The sequence below is a fragment of the Grammomys surdaster genome, unplaced genomic scaffold (assembly GCF_004785775.1).
Source record: "Grammomys surdaster isolate TR1022 unplaced genomic scaffold, NIH_TR_1.0 125793, whole genome shotgun sequence".
Lineage (NCBI taxonomy): Eukaryota > Metazoa > Chordata > Mammalia > Rodentia > Muridae > Grammomys > Grammomys surdaster.
This window is the reverse complement of record NW_021620624.1, coordinates 487,388-508,105: the sequence shown is the minus strand read 5'-3', so window position 1 is coordinate 508,105 and position 20,718 is coordinate 487,388. Positions and strand designations below refer to the sequence as shown.

General features: G+C 41.8%; 2 protein-coding genes across 4 annotated transcripts in view; one reads left to right on the top strand and one right to left on the bottom strand.

Moving 5' to 3' along the window:
- Positions 1 to 17,886, bottom strand: part of Lrrc17 (leucine rich repeat containing 17) — a 33,285-nt gene extending 15,399 nt beyond the window's left edge. Inside the window, exon 1 of the mRNA XM_028789168.1 lies at positions 17,697 to 17,886. The gene's annotated coding sequence lies outside the window, so the exon portion shown is untranslated. The remainder of the gene's footprint in view (positions 1 to 17,696) is intronic.
- The window catches only part of Fbxl13 (F-box and leucine rich repeat protein 13), a 171,630-nt gene that overhangs the window by 92,369 nt on the left and 58,543 nt on the right, over positions 1 to 20,718 (top strand). For all 3 annotated transcript variants that reach the window (XM_028789166.1, XM_028789165.1, XM_028789167.1), the window contains exons 10-12: positions 2,219 to 2,271; positions 7,214 to 7,314; positions 17,627 to 17,756. In XM_028789166.1, coding sequence (XP_028644999.1) covers positions 2,219 to 2,271; positions 7,214 to 7,314; positions 17,627 to 17,756 — 284 coding nt within the window. The remainder of the gene's footprint in view (positions 1 to 2,218; positions 2,272 to 7,213; positions 7,315 to 17,626; positions 17,757 to 20,718) is intronic.

The following is a 20,718-nucleotide window of genomic DNA, read 5'->3' as shown; positions in this document are numbered from 1 at the left end:
GTTGAATGTGGACCTAGAAATGCTTTGAATAAATGGCACAGTCCCAGCCACCCTCTTATAGGCCTGGCCTCAATGTCACCATGACAGTGAGGGTTTCTCTGTGACCCCCCCCCCCCATGCCAAGAACTTCAATTTGCCTTTCTTGCTTTATGGTTTTCCACAGTGTTCATCAGCTTCCATCTAAACAAGTGGTTTCCTTCTTTTGTGATCTGTTCTGTCCAGTTTCTTTAACTAGAAATAAAATTCCCCAGAATTTGAGCAGGGATTTTTTGCCCATGACAAATATATATATTTTACTCTCATGTAGCTAGACTATCCCTATACTTAAACTAATATTATTTGGAGATTCGCCTGGTGATTCCTAAGATCTGTGTTTCTTTTCCTTTTGAGGCAGGGTCACTATGTAGCCAAGGATGACCTTGAATTTCTGCTCCTCCCCCCTCCTCCAGAGCACTGGGCTGCAGGATGTGCTACCCAGCTTGCTTAATGTGATCCTGGGACTCAAATGCATTGAGTATGCTAGGTAAGCCCTCGGGTGGGAACCTGAGCTCTGTCCCAGCCCACATCTGCATGTTTCAAAGAACTATTTTGCCTTTTGTAAAAATAGTCTGGAAGCACCCCTTATTTGCATATATCACGTAGGACAGAGGCCACTCTTGGCAAAGGAAGAAGTATCCAAAGTAGTTTATGTCAGATAATGTGTCTGTTATTAGTGTTGGACTGTCTGGTTATTAGTGGCAGACATGCTTCATTGAGATGTGATTTATTCTAGTTTGAGTGCCAGGGCACTCAAACCCTGCAGCTTTTTCTGTCTAGTGAGGCCCCGCCCACTTAGAGTGCCTTCCCACTGCTTGGCCTCAAGCAGTCCTCACAGTCACCAAGTCACCATCAAGCCTAAGCAGCTCTCTAGCTGTCTGACTGCATGTCTTATCTTCCTTGAGGCATCATATTCCAAGAGCTCTTAAGGCATATGGCCTTTCTTAACCTCCACTTTTCTATAATTTATTGCAATTTGTATATAAATCTAATTTAAAAAGTCATAATAGCTGGGTGGTGGTATCACAGGCCTTTAAAATTCCCAGCACATGGGAGGCAGAGACAGGTGAATTTCTGAGTTCAAGGTTATCCTGGTCTAGAGAGTGAGTTCCAGGACAACCAGGGTTACACAGAGTAACCTTGTCTCAAAAAAAAAATCATAAAAAACCCCCCAAAAACCCACAATAAATAAATGAAAAGGTAACTAAATAAAATAAATAAAAATAAAATAAAAATAAAAAGTTATAGCAAATAGTTTATTTCACTTATGCGTGTGAACTATTGGAGGGAAAGCGTTTCTGCAACATGCTTTGAAATGCATCAAAAAATAATGTAGAATGTAGGACCAATTTAGAGATGAGTAAATGGGCATGTAATAAAGCCAGTATAAAATACAGATTATAATATAGATGGCAGAGATATAGGTACTCACAGTGTAGTCCTCTCAGTCCTTTATATGTGTAAAAATGGATGTAATAAAATATTTTAAAGCTAAAACTAAACAATTGGTCTGGGAAGATGGCTGGTCAGTTAGTCAGTAGGGTGCTTACCACACAAGCATAAGGACTTGAGTTTGGTCCCTATCAGCCTCATAAAAGCTGGATATGGTGGTAGATGTCTGTGATTCCAGTTCAGGGCGGGTGGAGGCAGGAGGATCCCTGGGGCTCTGGATACCTAGGCTTGCTGAATCAGCAATCTCCAAGTTCAGTGAGAGACCTGAACAATAACATGAGGAAACACTGGCTACCAACGTTTGTCATTCACATGCATGTATATATATATATATATATATATATATATATATATAAACACACATGCCCAAGAACTAAAAAGCTATGTACCAAAAAAAGCCAAAATGCAAAACCAACCAACTAACCAAAACAAATTATTTTTCTGCTAGTACTTTCAAACTAAAACCTCCAAGAATATAGTATTTTTTAAACTGTAAAGTTTTTTCTTTCCATCTTCTTCCTGTATTCTGCAAACAATAACAAACATGTGTATATATGGGTTTTTAAAACAAAGACATCATTTGCCTGAGCAGAGAAACCCACATACTTAGAACACATTTCTTGCCAAAGTTCCTCTTTACTTTTTAATGAAAACGTTGCATTGAATGTAGGATGGGAAAACTAAATGTTTGCAGTGTGGTGTTTAGTGATGCCTTCCTTGTTTAATTTAGGCCACTGTAAAAACTTGCAAGAGCTGAACGTCTCTGACTGCCAGTCTTTCACGGTGAGTATGAGAGTTTATTCTATCGTTGTTTATGTAGGTCCAGACCCCTCACTCTGGAGAGCCAGTGGGCAGACTACATACTGTGTGTGCATTTGGGGTTGGATATGGAAAAAACAAACTGTATTAAACATTGGCAAAAACATCTACCTCCCTCTGCACAATGCTATCATTAATCTTGTGGATATGTGCTCAGTAGTAGAGCCTCTGGCAAATGGAAACTCTTTAATGGTTACATAAAAACGAACTGTGTTTATGTTTCATGCATATTTATATGAGACAGAAAACACTAGGTCCCTGCAAGGATGGTTGGCTTATTCTGGTGGGTTTCATGGCTGTTAGTAACCATGCCAATGAAGATGGAAATGAACATGTATCCCTAGATTTCCTCCTTCCTGGCCCTGGCCCCTTGTCTTTCTCTCGCCCCCAAATCCATTTTCCATATTGTGAGCATACAATACCCCTTTTACAGGCAGGTCTGACCAACTCACTTCTGTCATCCATCATCCATACACTACTGGGGAAAAAAATCACACTCCCTTAACATTGGTGCACCCTGAGGACTCTATAGTCTGCCTCCCTTTGTAACCTCATCCTGTTCCACTCTCCACAGTAAGTTCTGGTGACAATGGACCAGGATGACCAGAGCAGTTTCTTGTTGCTCATATATCACTATCTCTGTTTTCTTTTTTAGTTTTTTTGAGATAGGGTCTTACTATGTAGGCTAGGCTGGCCTTGAACTCAGCAATTCACTGCATCTGCTTCCCAGGTTCTGGGGTTAAAGGCATGTGACACCATGCCCAGCTTTGTCCCTTGCCCTGCCGGCCCCAACCAGGGCTTAGAGAAGGAGATGGGTTCAAATAGTTAATGTAAGTACATGGGACAGGGAGACATTTGGAAAGTGGCCCAAATGGGCAGGTAAGAAAAGCACTGAACACGGGCAACCTGGACTTGAGAATTAGGGTCGTTAATTTCTGGAAACCATTCCAGGGGGATGCTGGAGCAAGATACAGCTGTAGTGAGGCTGTGATATGGACAAGACACAGGAAAATGAGCATGAGCTATAAACTAATGTTTCCAGAAAAGTGGCTGAGGGGGTTAGAAGGAACGGGGACTGGGAAATCCAAGCACGTTTATAGAAGCCAGTGGAGACTATCCAGCTAGAGGGACAAGGAAGGGGACTATCCAGCTAGGGGACAGAGGAAGCACAAGGGAAGCCTAACATGTAATGATGCTCAATACACATCAACACCAGGCTGAGGCCAAGGCCCTTGGTACAGGTGACAAGATACCTACCCTGGTTCCTCAGAGATCCCTCCCTGCATTTCACATGGCAGCATGGCTCGTGTTTGAGTGTCTCAGGTGTCCCTTCTCAGATGTCTACCCTGTTGTAACATTAAATTTCACCGGGCAGTGGTGGCATATACCTTTAATCCCAGCACTTGGGAGGCAGAGGCAGGTGGATTTCTGAGTTTGAGGCTAGCCTGGTCTACAGATACAGAGTGAGTTCCAGGACAGCCAGGGCTATACAGAGAAACCCTGTCTCAAAAAACCAAAACCAACCAACCAAACAAACAAAACAAAACAAAAAAAAAAAAAAAACAAGAAACAAGAAACAAAAAACCAAGCCCATTAAATTTCCTTGGGTCCCCACAATGCCATTTCAGCGTGTCCTTGAGCCCATTTTTCTGTCTGTCTGAATGATGCTCATTCCTTCTATCCCCCAACTCCAGCCTGGCTACCTTTGTTCCTCCTTTAAAAGACTCTTCATCCCCACTGGAGTTTTCCATACGTTTTTGAAGAAGTGACTTTTAAAAAATACCAGTGTAGAAATAAAAACAAATTGATGTTGTCATTCACTCAGAGAGAAGACTTCAGTAATTTGTGGTGTATGTGTAGAATTACGCCTCTGTAGCCATGAATAATTTTACAACATTTTCTACATCTTTAACTCTGCATCCATTAAACTGAACGTCTCAGCACCTTGTAATTCCATTGTCCCCTGACAGGCTTAATTTTCTTCCCTTTCGGGTTGGCACTGTGGGCTCAGTCCCTCAGCAGTTAGACTTTCTGCTCTTACAGTTACATTCACAGTGTTGCTCCAATTTTAGAACCAGGAATACTTTGAAAATCCTCTCTTTATATTTTCCCCATGAATCTTATCCTTTCATTTTCAGAGCAGAACAGTTATTTTCCCTGAAAGATGGAAGATATTTTATGAGTAAATCAAATACAAACATCTAAAGTCCAAATACCCTTATACCATGTTAACTCCTAATTTTCTCCTAATACAAAATGGAAGCCTTCAAATTAGTTGTCTGGTCCCCACTCACAAGGCCACTGCTGTCAGGCCTGTCAGTCAACTCTCGTCTCAGCGGCTCATATCGCAACATGAACAAGCTGCTCATGTTCAGGAGTATCCCCAGGAAATTGAGGCATAGACAGGCCAAAGAGCACATAAGAGAGAAAAATCTACTTTCCCTCTGGTTGGGTTCTTTCTCCACTAGCAAAGTGCATAAGGCTTCTTCATCAGGAGAGATGGTAATCTTTTCCAGCGTATTCTTCAGATATCTGATGAGTATTCAAATTGGGCCTCTGTGAAACGGATTCATTCTTTCTGTGGATATTTTTAGCACCTTCTATGTTAGAGCCATCCCATTAGGTGTTAGAAGGAATTTTAATGTGAGTTGATTTTCAGTTCTTGCTTCAGGGAGCATGAGTTCTCGTATGAATACAAAATTGCATTCTTTGAATTTGGCCTTCTAGCAGGAAAGTCAACACAAAGCCTTCTGCATCAAGTTTGTGAACATCAAAGTCTCATCCAAATTTGCAGTCTATAAAGGGCTAGTAATGTCATCCAGCTCCACTTTATTGTTGTTTTCTCGCTTTGAGACAGGGGCTGGGAGACACGCTCTTATTTAAAGATATGGGTGCCATCCACTCAAAGAGGTTGGCTATATCTGATCTTGCTGTGTGAAGTAAATCACACTGAAGAATTTGAGTCCGATGGGTTAAGGACAGATTCACGAGCCACTCAGCAGTGTGCACGCTCAAACAGCTTTGTGTTACGTGTTCAAACATTTCAAGGATGAGTCTTAGGTCCTCTTAAGTACTGAGAATGGGAGTGGTCTGGGCTTGTTTGGGTAACCAAGTGACTCCACAAAGGCAAAGAAAGAGAGGAGGTGGCTGACTCAGCTCACGGGAATCATACAAAGCACAACCATCCTGCTCTTGGCCTGACTCTTTTGAGGCCTCTCTAAAGGTGGCTAAGCCAGCTCTCTCCCTTGCCTTATCCTACCCCACTTGCATCCTTGCCAAAGTCTTTTTTTTTTTAAAACAGATGCACGGTCTGTGAGCCCTGGTTGATTGGCACACCTAAAATTTTCAAAGGCAAGTTTTGCACCTGTTCAAGTATGGAACTACATTCAGTGATGGTTGTCTTGGCTTTTTGAAGGAAACTTGTACTATATCTGCAGTGTTTGCAGATATACCTATCTGAATCCTACACTTGATGATTGAATGGCTAGAAAAATTACCAACAGCTTGAGCTCAGTGCCAAGAGCAGCCCCACTTGTCTACACAAGGCATAGGCAGGAAGAAACTTTCCCGTGCAGAGCCCCTGTGTCTTGTTTAAGACAGGATTTGACATCCAATAAAGCACCCATTGTGTGACCAACCACTGACTATCATGCCCCAGGATTTTGTTATGGTAAATACTTGCATATCCTAGGAATCGTGAGGAATGGGCTATTAAACTGACCCTGCTACCTCTGAAAATCAGGATTTGCCGTCCCTAACAGTCTCTCAGTTGTTCTGTTCATCTGAGTTCTCTGAACCACACCGCCAAGCTAGTGAGGACTGACCTCCTCCAGTGGATCCCTGTGGTGGGCTATCCTCTTCAGCATAGACACTGTTGGAATGTGCTAAAGCTCAATTATTCAAGTGCACTGATACCTGGTGGTATCCCAGGGAGATTATCAACTATCATTGGATAAATGAAAACCTGTTGTTAACTCTGTTTTCCCTTCTCTATATCTCTTCCCCTCTTTTCACCTCTTTTATTTTGACAAGGTCTCACCCTGTAGCCCAAGCTAGACCACAACTTATTATATAGCCCAGGTTGGCAGAAAACTCAAGGTGATCCTCCTGCCTCAGTCTTCCCAGGGCTGGGATTATAGGCATGTACCATTATGCCGACAGTAACTATACTTTTTGTATGCAAAGTAGCCATTGCAGTCAAAGCTTGACCCTCATCTGGTGTTTTTAAACTTTAGTTCAAGATCATTGCTTGAGATCACTGGCTCTCAGTCTCATGCCAACCAAAGCCTTCACTCACACACTGTGGCCTCCTCTCTCCCTAACCCCAATCCCGACACTGGAGCTTGTGTACTCTGTATAATTTGTATATCGTGTACATTTTACTTTTCAAATATAGATATTGAGACCATCTCAAAACTATCATAAATTCAGTGAAATTTTGTCCAGCTTTTTAAATGTATCACTATCAGAACAACAGAAATTTGGTGACACAGACAGATGACGTGCTTGAGCTAAACATGGCCTTGCTTTTAATGGATTCCAGCTGTTGAGAGCATTTATCACTGCATTTACCACTGCAATCCTTAGAATAGCGGGCCAGTTTGTGACCACATTTCTATATATGGACAGTCAAAAGTCATTCTGTGATATTTGTGTCACATACCAGGACTTTAATGAAATGTCATTGTGAGGTATTGAAATTTTATTTCTAAAGAAAAAGGAGGAAACAATAAAGTTTTAAACAGAAAGACTAGTTTCTACTTTTTATTTGATGTAGTAACAAGGTATATGGAGGGGCTAAGTTGTGTATGAATGTTTTTCAGGGACAGGAAGAGGGATGAGAGATAATGCAGCCACTATGAGGCCTGTGAGGGTTTGGTCTGATTCTCCTTCTTCTGCCTTGCAGGATGAATCCATGAGACACATTTCTGAGGGCTGTCCTGGGGTCCTGTATCTCAATCTGTCCAACACAACCATCACTAACAGGACGATGCGACTCCTGCCCAGGTAATGCTTGTGGCTGTTTGATTGAAATCTGGTCTCAGGTACACCAGGCTGGCCTCAGACTCATGCTCCTCTGCCCTCTGATGGGTGCTGCTTGTATTATTTGTATCCAGTTGAGAATATTGCTTTCCTCTAGGCTTTGGTTTGTTCTAGCTGACCTCAAAGATAATTCCCCATTATTGGCACCAACCATGGCAGCATGCCCAGGGGACAACTGCTTTCTGACCCCAAGCTGGTGCCTGCACTCTCCTTCCCTGGCAGGTACAGCTGGTCACTGGTCTCTCTGCCAGTGGTTTTGTCACCTAGTAGCTTGAGGTAGACTTTCCTGTCTCTTTCTATTCCTCTTCCTGGACATTTGAGCCTGGCTCCAGACTGACTTCTTTCTGGTGTCTGGGCCTTTCTCTAACAGAACTCCAACATGCCCCTCCCTGACCTGGGAACACTGCTGTCCATCCATGGTCTAGGTGTCCATGTCCCACTGAGATGGCTCTACCTCTAGGAGCTTACACTGTTGACTTTGATGTGCCCAGAATGTGGTAGCTGCTATTCCTTAGCTAACCCTTCTCTGGAGAAGGGCACAGGAAAGCACCAAGTCTGGCAGAATCTTCAACTTCACACAAATATATCTGATTCAGTATTTACTGTGGAGAGACTCTGTATCTGTATCTGATGCAAGGGAGATGCTCAAATTTGACTTTGGGAAAATGTTTCTCAAGCCATTGTAAAGGACGGAACTTTTTTGAGACTATGACTTTTTGAGATCCTTTGAAAACTAACAATAAGACATTTGGAAAAGCTTAAACAGAAAAAATTCTGGGTGGCAATTTCTTTATGTCTGACTCTCATAATCTTCCACAAATGGGAAAACTTCAGAAAAGTGGCATGCGGCTCCCTGTTTTAGTCATTTCTTCAAGACCTTCCTTTAAAAATTCCTCCAGATGCTTAAAAACATGGAGAACCTTCACCCAGCCAGGCACTCAATAATCTTTTACATTTTATTCCTGTACTTTTTAAACTTGGGATATAATCCATTTAGAATTTATTTTAGTGATAAAAGAAGCAATGAGCCAAAATGGAGATCAGTAAACTATGACCCACGTGGTCCAAAGCTTGCTTTTGTGTGGTCCACCAGCCAAGGTTTTTACATTCTCCATCTGTAATAGTTGATCATCCAACATTATTTATTGGCTGTAGTTCTGTGTGCTTCTTCCTTACATATTTAAACATTTTAGATAGGCAATAAGTATTTAAGACACATTCATTCCTAGTATCTCTTTACATATAATTTCATCCACATCTCTGGGGTTTTCATGGCCATTTTTCCATGGCCCTGCTTTTTTTTCAGCAACTCATCCCCAGTAGCTTGAGAGGGGCTGATAGGGAGTGCTCCACACCATGAAAATTGGCTAACGTGACAAAACAAGACCTAAATTATTGTTTTGGCAATTGTTTTGACTTAACCTTATGGAAAGGGCAATTTATAAAGCAGAATAAATTTGCAAGTTTGCCGTGCTTATAGCCAGCACATTGTAAATAGCACAAAAATTGAGGCAATATTTTTTTCTTTCAATTCCTTAAAAGGATCTGATTCAGCAATGCAAGCACTTGTGTTACTGACAGCAGAGTGCAGTCTGGCCACGTGGCTCAGTTTGCCTAACTCTATAATGCAATGTGTGAAATCAGAGAGTATAATATAACCTGGAGAACTATACTCACATCTTAACTGCAGAGATCAGTGGTGGGCTACCTCTGTAAGCATCTGGCAGCAGTCAATGAAAGTATTTTGTGAGAACCACTTGGCTACATGGGATCAGCTATAACTAATATTGTATTAGCATTTGTACATTGTATGTTACCAAATCTTTGTATCAGTAAGATAGTAAGATATATAAATTGACAGAAAATATTTTTATACACAGTTTTGGAGAACTAGTTAGATATTAATTACTATATTAATAAGGATAAAATAATCATTTATGTATAATCACCCTCTTAGGAACAGAGTACTTTTATATTTTTCAAAGTTCATAAATCTCTTAGTAAAGGTTTATTTTGGTCAGAAAAAAGTTTGAAGTTATTCATAGATGAGGTTTTAGTTATTGTCATTGCTAGCAACCTGTCTGTATTTTCTAGCTTTATTAACTAAATGGTCCTTTTTGGGTTGGAATATGAGATGTAAGTATCTTTGTAATCTTTTCTCTTAAAAATGGCACAAGCAAAGCTAGATAATTATTTCTAAATAAGAATTTTGGAAAAACATATCAGACTTGTTAAGTGCTATTTCAATTTTTCAAACAAGTAGTCCATATTTTACTTCCTTCTGGAGAATTCTTTGTTTAAAGTGGTTGGTGCTTCGATGATTAAGCTTCTGTCTTTAATTGTAGAAGAAATATGGACTGAATTATTTCTGCTTTCTGGAATTCAGATTCCTTCAAAGAGCAGCTTGGCATTAGTTTCTGCACTCTCATGAATGTTTGAAGCAAGGAGTGTTCGTTTAAGAGAGTAAATGTCCACGTGTAAGTGTGCATTTGTACACAATGTCCATGTGTAAGTGTGCATTTATACATGGTGTCCACGCTTAAGTGTGTATTTATACACGGACTCAGTATGTCATCATATGATGGTGTCGTGCTACTCACTGATTGTAATCAAGCTTACGGTTTAGTTTAACTTAAGCATAAAGTATTGTCCTTTCTCATAGATCTCAGCATTTTCTCTGCATAAAATAATACTTTTTCTTGGTTAATGTTTCTTTGTGATTTGTGTTGTTCTTTTGAGACAGGCCTTCACTGGCTGGCTTAGGCTGCCCTCAAACTTGCAATCCTCCTGCCTCAGCCTACTGAGTGCTTTGATTACAGGCACATACTACCATACTAACCTTGAACTTTTAAAACTCTGCTGCTAATACCCTTGTCTTTGTTTTCCTTTGTTTATGATTTTTGTGGAATAACTTTATTGATCCCTGCATCTTAAAACTTAGTTGTGGGGCTGGAGAGATGGCTCAGTGGTTAAGAGCATTGACTGCACTTCTAGAGGTCCTGAGTTCAAATTCCAGCAACCACATGGTGGCTCACAACCATCTGTAATAGGATCTGATGCCCTCTTGTGGTGTGTCTGAAGACAGCTACAGTGTATTCATATATAATAAATAAATAAATCTTTAAAAAAAAAACTTAGTTGTGTTTTATGTGTAGTATGTAGCTAGCTTTTATTTTATTTCTGTTTTTTCAAATTAGTGGATAGCTTTATGTGGTAGCTTGAATAAAAATGTCCTTTATAGGGCCTGTAGGGAGTGGTACCATCAGGAGGTTTAGCCTTGTGGAAGGAAGGGTGTCTCAGTCTCTTCCTGTTGCCTGCCAATTCAGATGTAGAACTCTCAGCTCCTTCTCCAGCACCATGTCTGCCTGCACATTGACATGTTTCCTGCCTTGATGATAATGAACTAAACCTAAGCCCCAATTAAATGCTTTCCTTTATAAGAGTTCATGATGTCTCTCTATAGCAATAGAACAGTGACTAAGACACCCAGGCTGTCCTGCAACTCATGCTGTTGTTCAGGCTGGCCTTGAACTCAGATCCACCTGCGTCTGTCTCCCAAGTGTTGGACTAAAAGCATGTGACACTGCCTATCTAGTGTCATCTATTTTTAAAATGTTTATTCTTTGTGCCTATTGAAGAAGAAGGTTCAAAAGGCTATTTTTTAAAGATTATAAAATAAAATTTATATATTAAAATCTGAATTTACAAGTAGATGATTTGAAAGTAATTTATGTCACTTTACAAATAGTCCTTTTCTCTATTTTTCTCTCTCTCTTTTTTCTCTTTCTTTCTTTCTTTCTTTCTTTCTTTCTTTCCTTCTTTCTTTCTTTCTTTCTCTTTCCGAAGTGGGTCTAACTCTATAGTCTAGGGTGCTTAGATCTCACTGTGAAACTCAGGCTGGCCTGAACCTCTGGTCATCTTCCTGTCTCAGCCATCCATATTCAGGAATTACAGATGTGAGCCACTGTGGTTGAATCCCTCCTCTGCTTTTAAACTTAAAACGTTCTTGCTGACCTCATAGTAAGACGATCCTTTTTCCCTTAGATACTGTGACATAATAACATGGTTATGAATCAAATAATGTTTTAGGGATATTTATTTTACAAATGCATATATGATTTAGTAGGAAAGGTAGAAAAGTTGAATTGCAAATAAGAATTTTGACTGTAATTTCCAGTTCTTCCCATTAAGTGACCATTTAGAATAAATTCTGCTGGGTGCTGATGAATTTTGTATCATTTTAAAAAAACACAACACACTGTGTCTTAGTTAGGGTTTTACTGCTGTGAACCGACACCATGACCAAGGCAACTCTTATAAGGACAACATTTGATTGGGGCTGGCTTACAGGTTCAGTGGTTCAGTCCATTATCATCAAGGCAGGAGCATGGCAGCATCCAGGCAGGCATGGTGCAGGTGGAGCTGAGAGTTCTACATCTTCATCTGAAGGCTGCTAGCAGAATACTGGCTTTCAGGCAGCTAGGATGAGGTTCCTAAAGCCCATACCCACAGTGATACACCTACTCCAACAAGGCTACACCTCTAATAGTGCCACTCCCTGGGCCGAGCATATATAAACCATCACACATGGTAACCTATTTATGATAAAAATACATTTCATAGTGATTGTCTATTTGTGTTGTGTTTCCTAGTGTTTCAAATATTTGAGGATATGAAAAATTCTTCCTCAAATTGCAAATAACCAGAGAGGTGCTGGCTGTTACTGTTCCTCACTCCTCTTCATTGCCTTTTGTACTTCCTTCCAAAGAAATCAGTTGCCACAAAGAAAAAAAATGATGCTTGCCTTGTCAACATTAATGCCGGGTTTCTCTTTTTTTTTTTTTTTTTTTTTTTGGTTTTTCGAGACAGGGTTTCTCTGTGTAGTCCTGGCTGTCCTGGAACTCACTCTGTAGACCAGGCTGGCCTTGAACTCAGAAATTTGCCTGCCTCTGCCTCCCAAGTGCTGGGATTAAAGGCATGTACCACCACTGCTGAGGCTTCTCACAGCTGGGGACATCCCTGCTGCATACTGGATTCTGGATGTAATAGTTGCAGTCACTTCTGTTACACAGTCTTGGTAGTGCTTGTGGTTCATCTGTGCACAACCTCCTGCCTGTTCTGCCTCTCTGATCTCCCTTCCTCCGTTGCCTAGTTCAACAGACCTGTACAGGTTGCCCAAGAGACGCTCTGCCCTCTGGTGGTTTCACTCTGTATGCTTGTCTTCCTTGCAGTGGGGAAATCTTTCTTTTCCTGCCTAATGCTCAGGTGGTTAAGTCATGGCGTCCCAGACAACTGGTGATTTCTCCTTTTCTTGCATCCCAGGGGAAACACGCACGTGTTCATCCTGTGGTGATCCACTATACTGCACAAAACCTTCTAACCATACTGTTGGGAGTAAACCTCTTATGACTTTTTTTAGAAGGGGTGTGAGCTTTCTTAAGATTGCTCAGGATGATCTTGAACTGTTGGCCTCAAGTGCTTCTAACTCAGCCTCACTGAAAGGTGGAGCTACAGCTGGATTCTGGTTCCTTAGTGGATCCTTATGTGCTGCAGTGAGTGGTATGTGATCAGTTTTTTAAAAAATTTATTTTATTTATTTAATGTATATGAGTATATTGTCATTGTCTTCAGACACAACAGAATAGGGCATCAGATCCCATACAGATGGCTGTGAGCCACCGTGTGGTTGCTGGGAATTGAACTCAGGACCTCTGGAAGAACAGTCAATGTTCTTAACTGCTGAGTCATTTCTCCAGCCTGATCAGACTTTATACAGATTAATTGACCCTTCATTTGGCTTTAAATTTTCTTATTTACTGGAGTGATCTGTTCTGTAGCCTCACCAACCTTCATCACAGAGGAGCTGCTATGGCAAGGTGTCCCGCTCCATGGACAGCTTCAAGCTCACTCTCATTAGGAGACCACATCTTTCATTTAGTTTTACAGTGGGTTCTGCTTCTTGAAACTTCCTCTTGAAACCGAAAGGTCCCAAACTCAAAGAATCTACCTGCAAATTCCCTTCTTCCTAGACTAGCCCTTCTATAGAAGGAAATTTTCCCACTTGCTGGGAAGAGCTAAGGTGGGAGGAACAGAGAGGAAGAGGAGGAGTAAGGAGAGGAAGAGGAGAAGGAAGAGGAGGAGCGAAGGAGACAGAGATGTAGGAGGATGGTGAGCCACGCTTGTATCAGGAGCAGTCCTGGGCAACAACTTATATCTAAGTTAGTTAATTGGGAAACACCTCTAATTATGTCAACATCTTGTTTATTGAACATTACCAAACATATAGTCTTTGGTTAATCATTAAGCATTAGAGTCTAATTCCTAAGGTACCATGTGGATGGTGGGATGGTCTGGGCTCAGCCCAGCCTTGTAGAGATAGTGTGGAAGATTGGTAGAGCTATCTCCAATGCTGGTGTCTTGTGGGTGGCAGGGCCAGTGTGTCTGGCCCCCTGAGCGGAGCAATGCTGCTGCTGCTTATGGCCTCAGGCCTAGCCTAGTCAGGAAGATGGCAGCCTCATATCACAAGACAGATCGGGTGCTGCTGTTTTAAATTATTACCGAAACAGCCTTCTTCCTGGTGGTTTTGATATAAATTTCCATTTAAATACATGGAATTATAGCAGCACCCCCCCCACCCGTGTCGAAGATGCAACCTAAAATACTCTAGTTCTTCAGTAGAAACAAAGTTAAAAGGAAAAAGAGCCCAAAATAGTTTTTGTTGTTTTCTTTAGGATTACACTAAAACTTTTAAGATTTGGTGATTTCTTAAAGATTACACTAGTAGCAGAAAAATAAATTTAAAAAGAAAACCATACCCTCAATAAAAAAGAGTTATCAAATAATTAGAAAGACATAAAATACATCATAAATATTCTTTCTTAAAGCAGAAATGGAATTGTCAGGGACCCTGTGCTGGGGAGGAGGTAAAGGTGGTGTTGCTGGAAGGTGAGTCTGTTTTTGTCCAGTTGTTTGTTTGTTTAGAGATTTTTTGTTTTGTTTTTCAAGACAAGGTTTCTGTGTATAATCCTGGCTCTCCTGAACTCCTTCTCTAGACCAGACTGACCTTGAACTCATGGAGACCTGCCTGCTTCTGCCTTCCAAGCATTCCACCACCACTTACCTTTCTTTCCCCAGTATTAAAAACTACGTATCAGTGCTGCACAATGGGCCGTAAGTGTTCACTGCTAACCAGCCCATCTCTGCTTTCTACAGTTTTCTGTAGTTTTCTGTAACACTGGAAATCACTAGAAAGGGCCCTGAGGCTGCTGAGATTCCCAGGCTTTCCTTTAGCACTCAGGAGGAGTCCCTCAGGCTCTCACTTTGAAGGGAGGCTGGCCAGAGACTTTCAGCCTGGGAGCCAGGGAGCAATTTAGTCTAATTACCTCCGTGTGGGCAGCCAGGCCCCTATCCCCAAAGAGAAAGAATTCAGGTGTCTATGAGGTAGGTGTGTGTGTGTGTGTGTGTGTGTGTGTGTGTGTGTGTGTGAGTCCAAGTTACAGACCACTGTGTGCTGCTTGACAGGTGCTGGGAACTGAGCTACAGTCTTCTGGAAGAATAGCAACTGTTCTTGACCATCTCTCCAGCCCCTGTTTATGGGTTTGGATGGTGGGAAAATCCTCTTTGTTTTCAGCTAAGCTTTAATCGAAATACAGGGAGACACAAGAGATGGCTCAGTGAGCAAAGATACATGCCCTCCAAGCTGTCTGAGTTGAATCTCAGGGACTCTCATGGTAGGAAGAAAGAACCAGCTCCTGACTGTTGTACTCTGAACTCCACTTGAGTGCTGAGGCAGTTACAGACAGACAGACACACACACACACACACACACACACACACACTCATATACACGTAAAATATTTTTAAAATATTATGCTAAAAGGATCTATAAACCTTTTAGAATAGCAAAAGTATCTGCATTATAAAAATAGTTAAGTCCTTTAATTCTCATTTTTGAGATTTGCTAGCTGATCATATAGATTTAAGCAGGTAGAATGAGAGGTTTGTGCAAGGTATAGACCTCATGAGATGACCTCCAAACTCTTGCCAGACAAGGATCGACTCCATTAAATGAAAACAGACAGTGCACACTCCATAAAAACAACAACGATGCTGGCCTGGAATAATAGCTCAGTTGATAAAGTGCTTATTTTGCAAGCCTGAGACCTGAGTTAGAGCTGCCAGAAACTATGTAAAAAAGAAAAAAGCCAGTTGTGGTCCTTGACTTTGTAATCCTAGGGAGGCAGAGAGAGGCAGATTCTCTGGGCTTACTGCCCAGTTGGCTAGCATTCTTGGTAATAAGAGACACTGTCTCAAAAAACAAGATGGACATCATCTGAGGAATAGCGGTTGAGGCTGTCCTCTGGCATGTGTGGGTTGCAGGGATGTGTGTGAGTGAGTACACACACAGACATGTATGCACACATACACACAAACACACACTGAGATATACACACAGACAGGTAGGCACACACAGACATGCACACACACCCACATAAATTAAAAGAACAGTATGTTGTTGTTTTGGAGGTAGCTTTAGCAGTAATAACAACAAAGCGTAAACTCTCAGTTTGCTATGCCTCTGCTGTTTTCAATGATCGAAAATCACCCTCCTGATAATACTATTAGATCTGAATACTCATTTAATTTTTCATATTTCTCAAGAGCAAGAGCAGATGTGATAAAATTTATGACAGATAAGAAAACTGAAGGTCAGAAAAGCCGTAAGCTCCAGAGTTTGCTAAGGGGTGTCCAAAGGGGGCTCTTAAACAAAAGACACTATTGTCTTAGCAGCCAGGAAAGCAATCTGTGTGGGGATAGGGAAGTTGTAAGCCTCAAGGCTATGATTCTCGGTCAGTTTGGTCAGAGCCCAAATTCTTGTGTATTTTTCATGGAGTGTACTGTTTGCCTCACCCCCACATCTCTACATTAAAACAATGTTATTAGAACTGACACCCCAAACTCAGCTCAAGAGAGAGAAAGAGAAAGCACTTCTCAGTCCACTGAGGGGCTGAGGAGAGGGGCATGTCTTTGGATGTTAGAGAGTTCTCTTTTTCCAGGTCCAGCCCACTGCCACTGTGGTCCAAAAGCTTCCCTGGCTCTTCTGTGGAATCTCATGCACACAACCATTCCCAGAGGGGAGCGCGTGTTCTCAATCAGTAATCCCCAGAATAAAGCCATTAAATCATATAGACTTGATTTTCAAGTTTAGGGCTAAACCTAACCTATGGACAATGTTTGCATGTCTTATTTCCCATTTATGCAAAGATAAACTTGCTTTGCAAGTTTTACGAGAGGCAGAGAAGCACTTTCTCTCTACTTCTAGGGTACTCATTGGCCGCTAAGCTGTTGCAGATTCCAAACTAAGAACATATTGATAGTTATTTGCACGAGCAGGCAACAAAGATCCTTACAATTTTTAAAGAATGCCATGCTGCGGAGGGCTTAGAAGCTTGTCCACAGAGTGTCCTGAAAATGCCTGAAAATGCTAGCCTTTACTCGACAGGACAGGCTCATCCTCCCCTGCCCCCGCCCCTTTCTTCTGGAAGCTCTTATTTTGGTCATTGTGGTAATGGCATCTTTCCTGTTCCAACTCCAGTGAGATCGATAGCCTCCTGTGTAATTTTCTATTTGTCTCAAGTGTTGTCCACTTAGCAACTCTCTCTTCTTAACCCATGTGTAAGTCCTGAATGTACTTTTAATTATCATAAGGAAACCATTACTCACAGAACCATGCACACTGAAATCTCTGGCTTTCAAATCATTTGCTTATCAGACCCATTTTAAGAGCCTGCTGAGTAAGGTTTTGTTTTCTTTCTACCCTAATTTCTCACCATGATGGAACAGTTACTTTCTATAAAATGTTTACGAAATGTTTATCTTTCTCAACAGTTCACATAGTAGTTTGGCAAAGGTAAGAGCTAAAAACTAGAGAGTAAACTCTAACTTGGGTTTCAGCAACAAGCTTTCAAATACTAGGCATGCAAAGCTCCTCCTACCCCCAAACCAAGAAAAGTGTTATTCCATCAAGTTTCGTAAAACCCTTACCAGACATCCTTTCTTTCCCTTTGAAATGAAGCCATGCTTTGTCTTCTCTATCACTGATGCCCCTCTTCCCGGAACACTAAGAGACACAGCAGTTGTTAAACCACTGAACATCTGCAAGGAGAGCGCGGGCTGAATACAGCTTTCCATCTCTTTGTCGTGGTGGCTCAAAAACAGACTTGAGAAAAGCTAGTATTTGACTTTCCTTCCTCCCGTCTCTGCCCCATCGCTCCAGGTACTTCCACAACTTACAGAACCTCAGTCTGGCTTACTGCCGAAAGTTCACTGACAAAGGCTTACAGTACCTGAACCTGGGAAACGGATGCCACAAGCTTATGTATCTGGACCTTTCCGGCTGCACCCAGGTTTGCCTCCCCGTCTCAGTCCTCTCTGTCCCGCAGCAGGCGAGGACGTCCTCCCGAGAGCCAGCTGCATCCAGCCCTCATGTTGCACTAATGCTGTGCATGGAGCGCAGAACACTCTGCTGAGGTTTTAAATTACATGGCCACAGCTGCTTCAATTTTCTCCAGGATTGCCACTATAGGCGCCTGGCTTCTGTCCACAGGCGCGTCACATCAACTAACAGGCAGAGCTCATTGGATGATGAAACGGACCACTTCTGAGAACAGTCTGAGGGCAGAGTCCAAATCTCCAAAACTTTATAGAGCCACTAAGATACAAACAAATGGGGTGGGGTACACAGGATTCCTGACAAGGCAGTTAGGTTCCCCGTGGGCTTTTCTCTGGGTAAAATGCTTCAAGTAATAAATGCAAGAAAGAAAAGTTCCACAACAAGGACTGTAAATGTTTAAAACTGCATTACATGCATATGCTAAATACCACAAAGATGTGAGATCTGGGTGGGAAACTGAGATGAAGGGACAGGGATTGGGGAAGTTGGGCAGGTAGCAACACAAAGGCCTTCAGATGCACTCACTACCTCTCCCACAGTTCCTCTGCTATCCACAGTTCCCATAGATTTATGCTATTCTTCCTGTAAGTGACTTTCTCCCACGTCTCTGCACATGTCTAGGTATTGATGTCCTTGAGTACTATGTTCTTTATAGTGCAACGCAGGTGAGAACTGGCTGCAGCAAATGTCTAACCACACCCAGCTAGCTCTAGTTGCCAATTATTATCAGATGAGACGTCACTCTTCATACAGTGGAGTCCTTGTGAGAATTTTGTGCCCATTTACCAATGATCCAGGTGGTGGAATAAACCGGCCAGTCTTGCATAGAAGCCTATGGTGTAGGCCAGGTGATCAGCACCCGGAGGCGGAGACATGGAGGCATAGAATTCTTATGCCAGTACACCGCTACCTGAACATGGTTTCCTAGCGTTCTAGGTATGAGAGGTGAGAAGAGAGGACCTGGCTATGGTTGGACAGGTATAGAATAGATACCTTCTTGAAACTGGCCTGCAGATATGCATTAGAACCTACCAGGACTTACAGTGGAACTACCCTTGTTTTCCATAATGTTGCTGAATTTCTAATGGCTTCTTGATCTTGGCTGTCTGATGTCTTCTCTTAGAGTACTTATTAAGAAAAACCTGGGACTGAAGGAATTGTACATTCTTTCTCCCTTCGCCTTTGAAAGCAGCTGTTTTAAAAAGCTTTGTTATGGTTTTACAGCCTAGGAATGTCTTCCTCCCAGACCTGGGAGGAGCTGTCCCTTTGACATAATCACATCAAAGAAGATAGTGTCCCATCTCCTGGTTTCTGTGGGAGGGTGGAACACTACCTCAGATGAGACCCTAAGAAACACAGACCCTCCTCTCACAGAGAAAAGTATTTCTAAAGACAGAGATAACTCTGTGTGCTCAAAAACTTCCTTCAGCCAAACTTGCTAACCCTAAGTGTTCTAGTGCTTTTCCCATAGCTCACTCTGAATCTTAAAAAGCCTCCCACAGTGGGTCTTACCGTCCTTGTTCTTAATCTCTATGTAGTGCATATTGTGGCCACAACACAGAATAACACACATAAGCTCGTGTATACACACACACAAACAAACACATTTATGCCCACACATGAACATAGTCATGTACACACACAAACACACTTATTCCTGTATATACTTATACATGTACACACACACACACACACACACAATCTGTGTTCTTCTGCTGAACATATCTGATCTGTCATTGAAAATTGAGCCAGTGTTTACCTAGATTTAAAAATAAGTAAGCATAAAGGCTGGAGCTATTCACATTGTGGGGTTGCACTCCAGTGAACTGGAGCTGAGTCAGCCTCCTCCCTTTGAGATGGGGGCATGTTTGCATCCTCATTTGCAACGCTGGCCTCTGCTTGATAATGTCCTTATGTATGTGCATTTATAAGACAGTGATCTCATCTAATGCATTGCCTGTGTGGCCTCAGTTGCTATTTAAATTTGGTCTGAATGTGTAAGAGTAAAGCTCGGTCAGAAAGCCTTGCAAGTATGCTGACCTGAGTTCAACCCAGAACCAAGATTAAAAAAAAAAGAAAAGAAAAGAAAACAACCCAGGGGTGCTAGACTGCTTCACTTGTACTTCAGCACCACTGGGAGTCAGGGAGAGAGAATCCCTGGGCCTTGCTAAGCAAGCCAGCCTAGCTAGCCTAGTCACAAGTAACCAACCTTCAAGGTGATAACCAGGCCGGTAAGTCTCAAAAACCCAAAGCAGACAGCTGTTGAAGAATGATACTCAAGATTGATCTCTGGCTTCCACATTCACGCACACACACATGAACATACTCACATGTGCACCCATGAACACAAATGTGTACATTCATATATATACACACGTGCACACACGTGCACAGCATGAACAAATGCGCACACATGCACATGCACACATGTGTACAGCACACACACAAATGTACACACTCATACACATTCAAACATGTGTACATGAACACATGTTCACATTATAAAAGCAGATGTAAACACTAATACCTGTACACATAAGAATGAAACTCTAATTTTCCTTATTTTGCCACAAATGTTTGTTTCTTTTATTTGTCCTTTCTCTATTTCTATTTGGTTGAAAATCCAAAAAAGATTTAATTCTTGATGTCAGGCACTAGAAACTGGGCAATTGAACCCAAGCCCCATTCTACCTTCTGGGAGTGAGAAGGGGGCCACTCACCAAGTACAGATTTCAGGGGGAAAGTAACAATGTAGCTTTGCAAAGACCTCTGCAAGCTTCATGTCTGTCCTTCTGAGCAGCTGCTTCAAGTCTCAAGGGTAGGCCTGTGTATCTCAGCTTAATTTCAAATAAGGAATCTGGTAACCCACTGTCTTAATGTTTTCTCCTGTTAGGAAGAGGCTCTGTCTTTGTCTT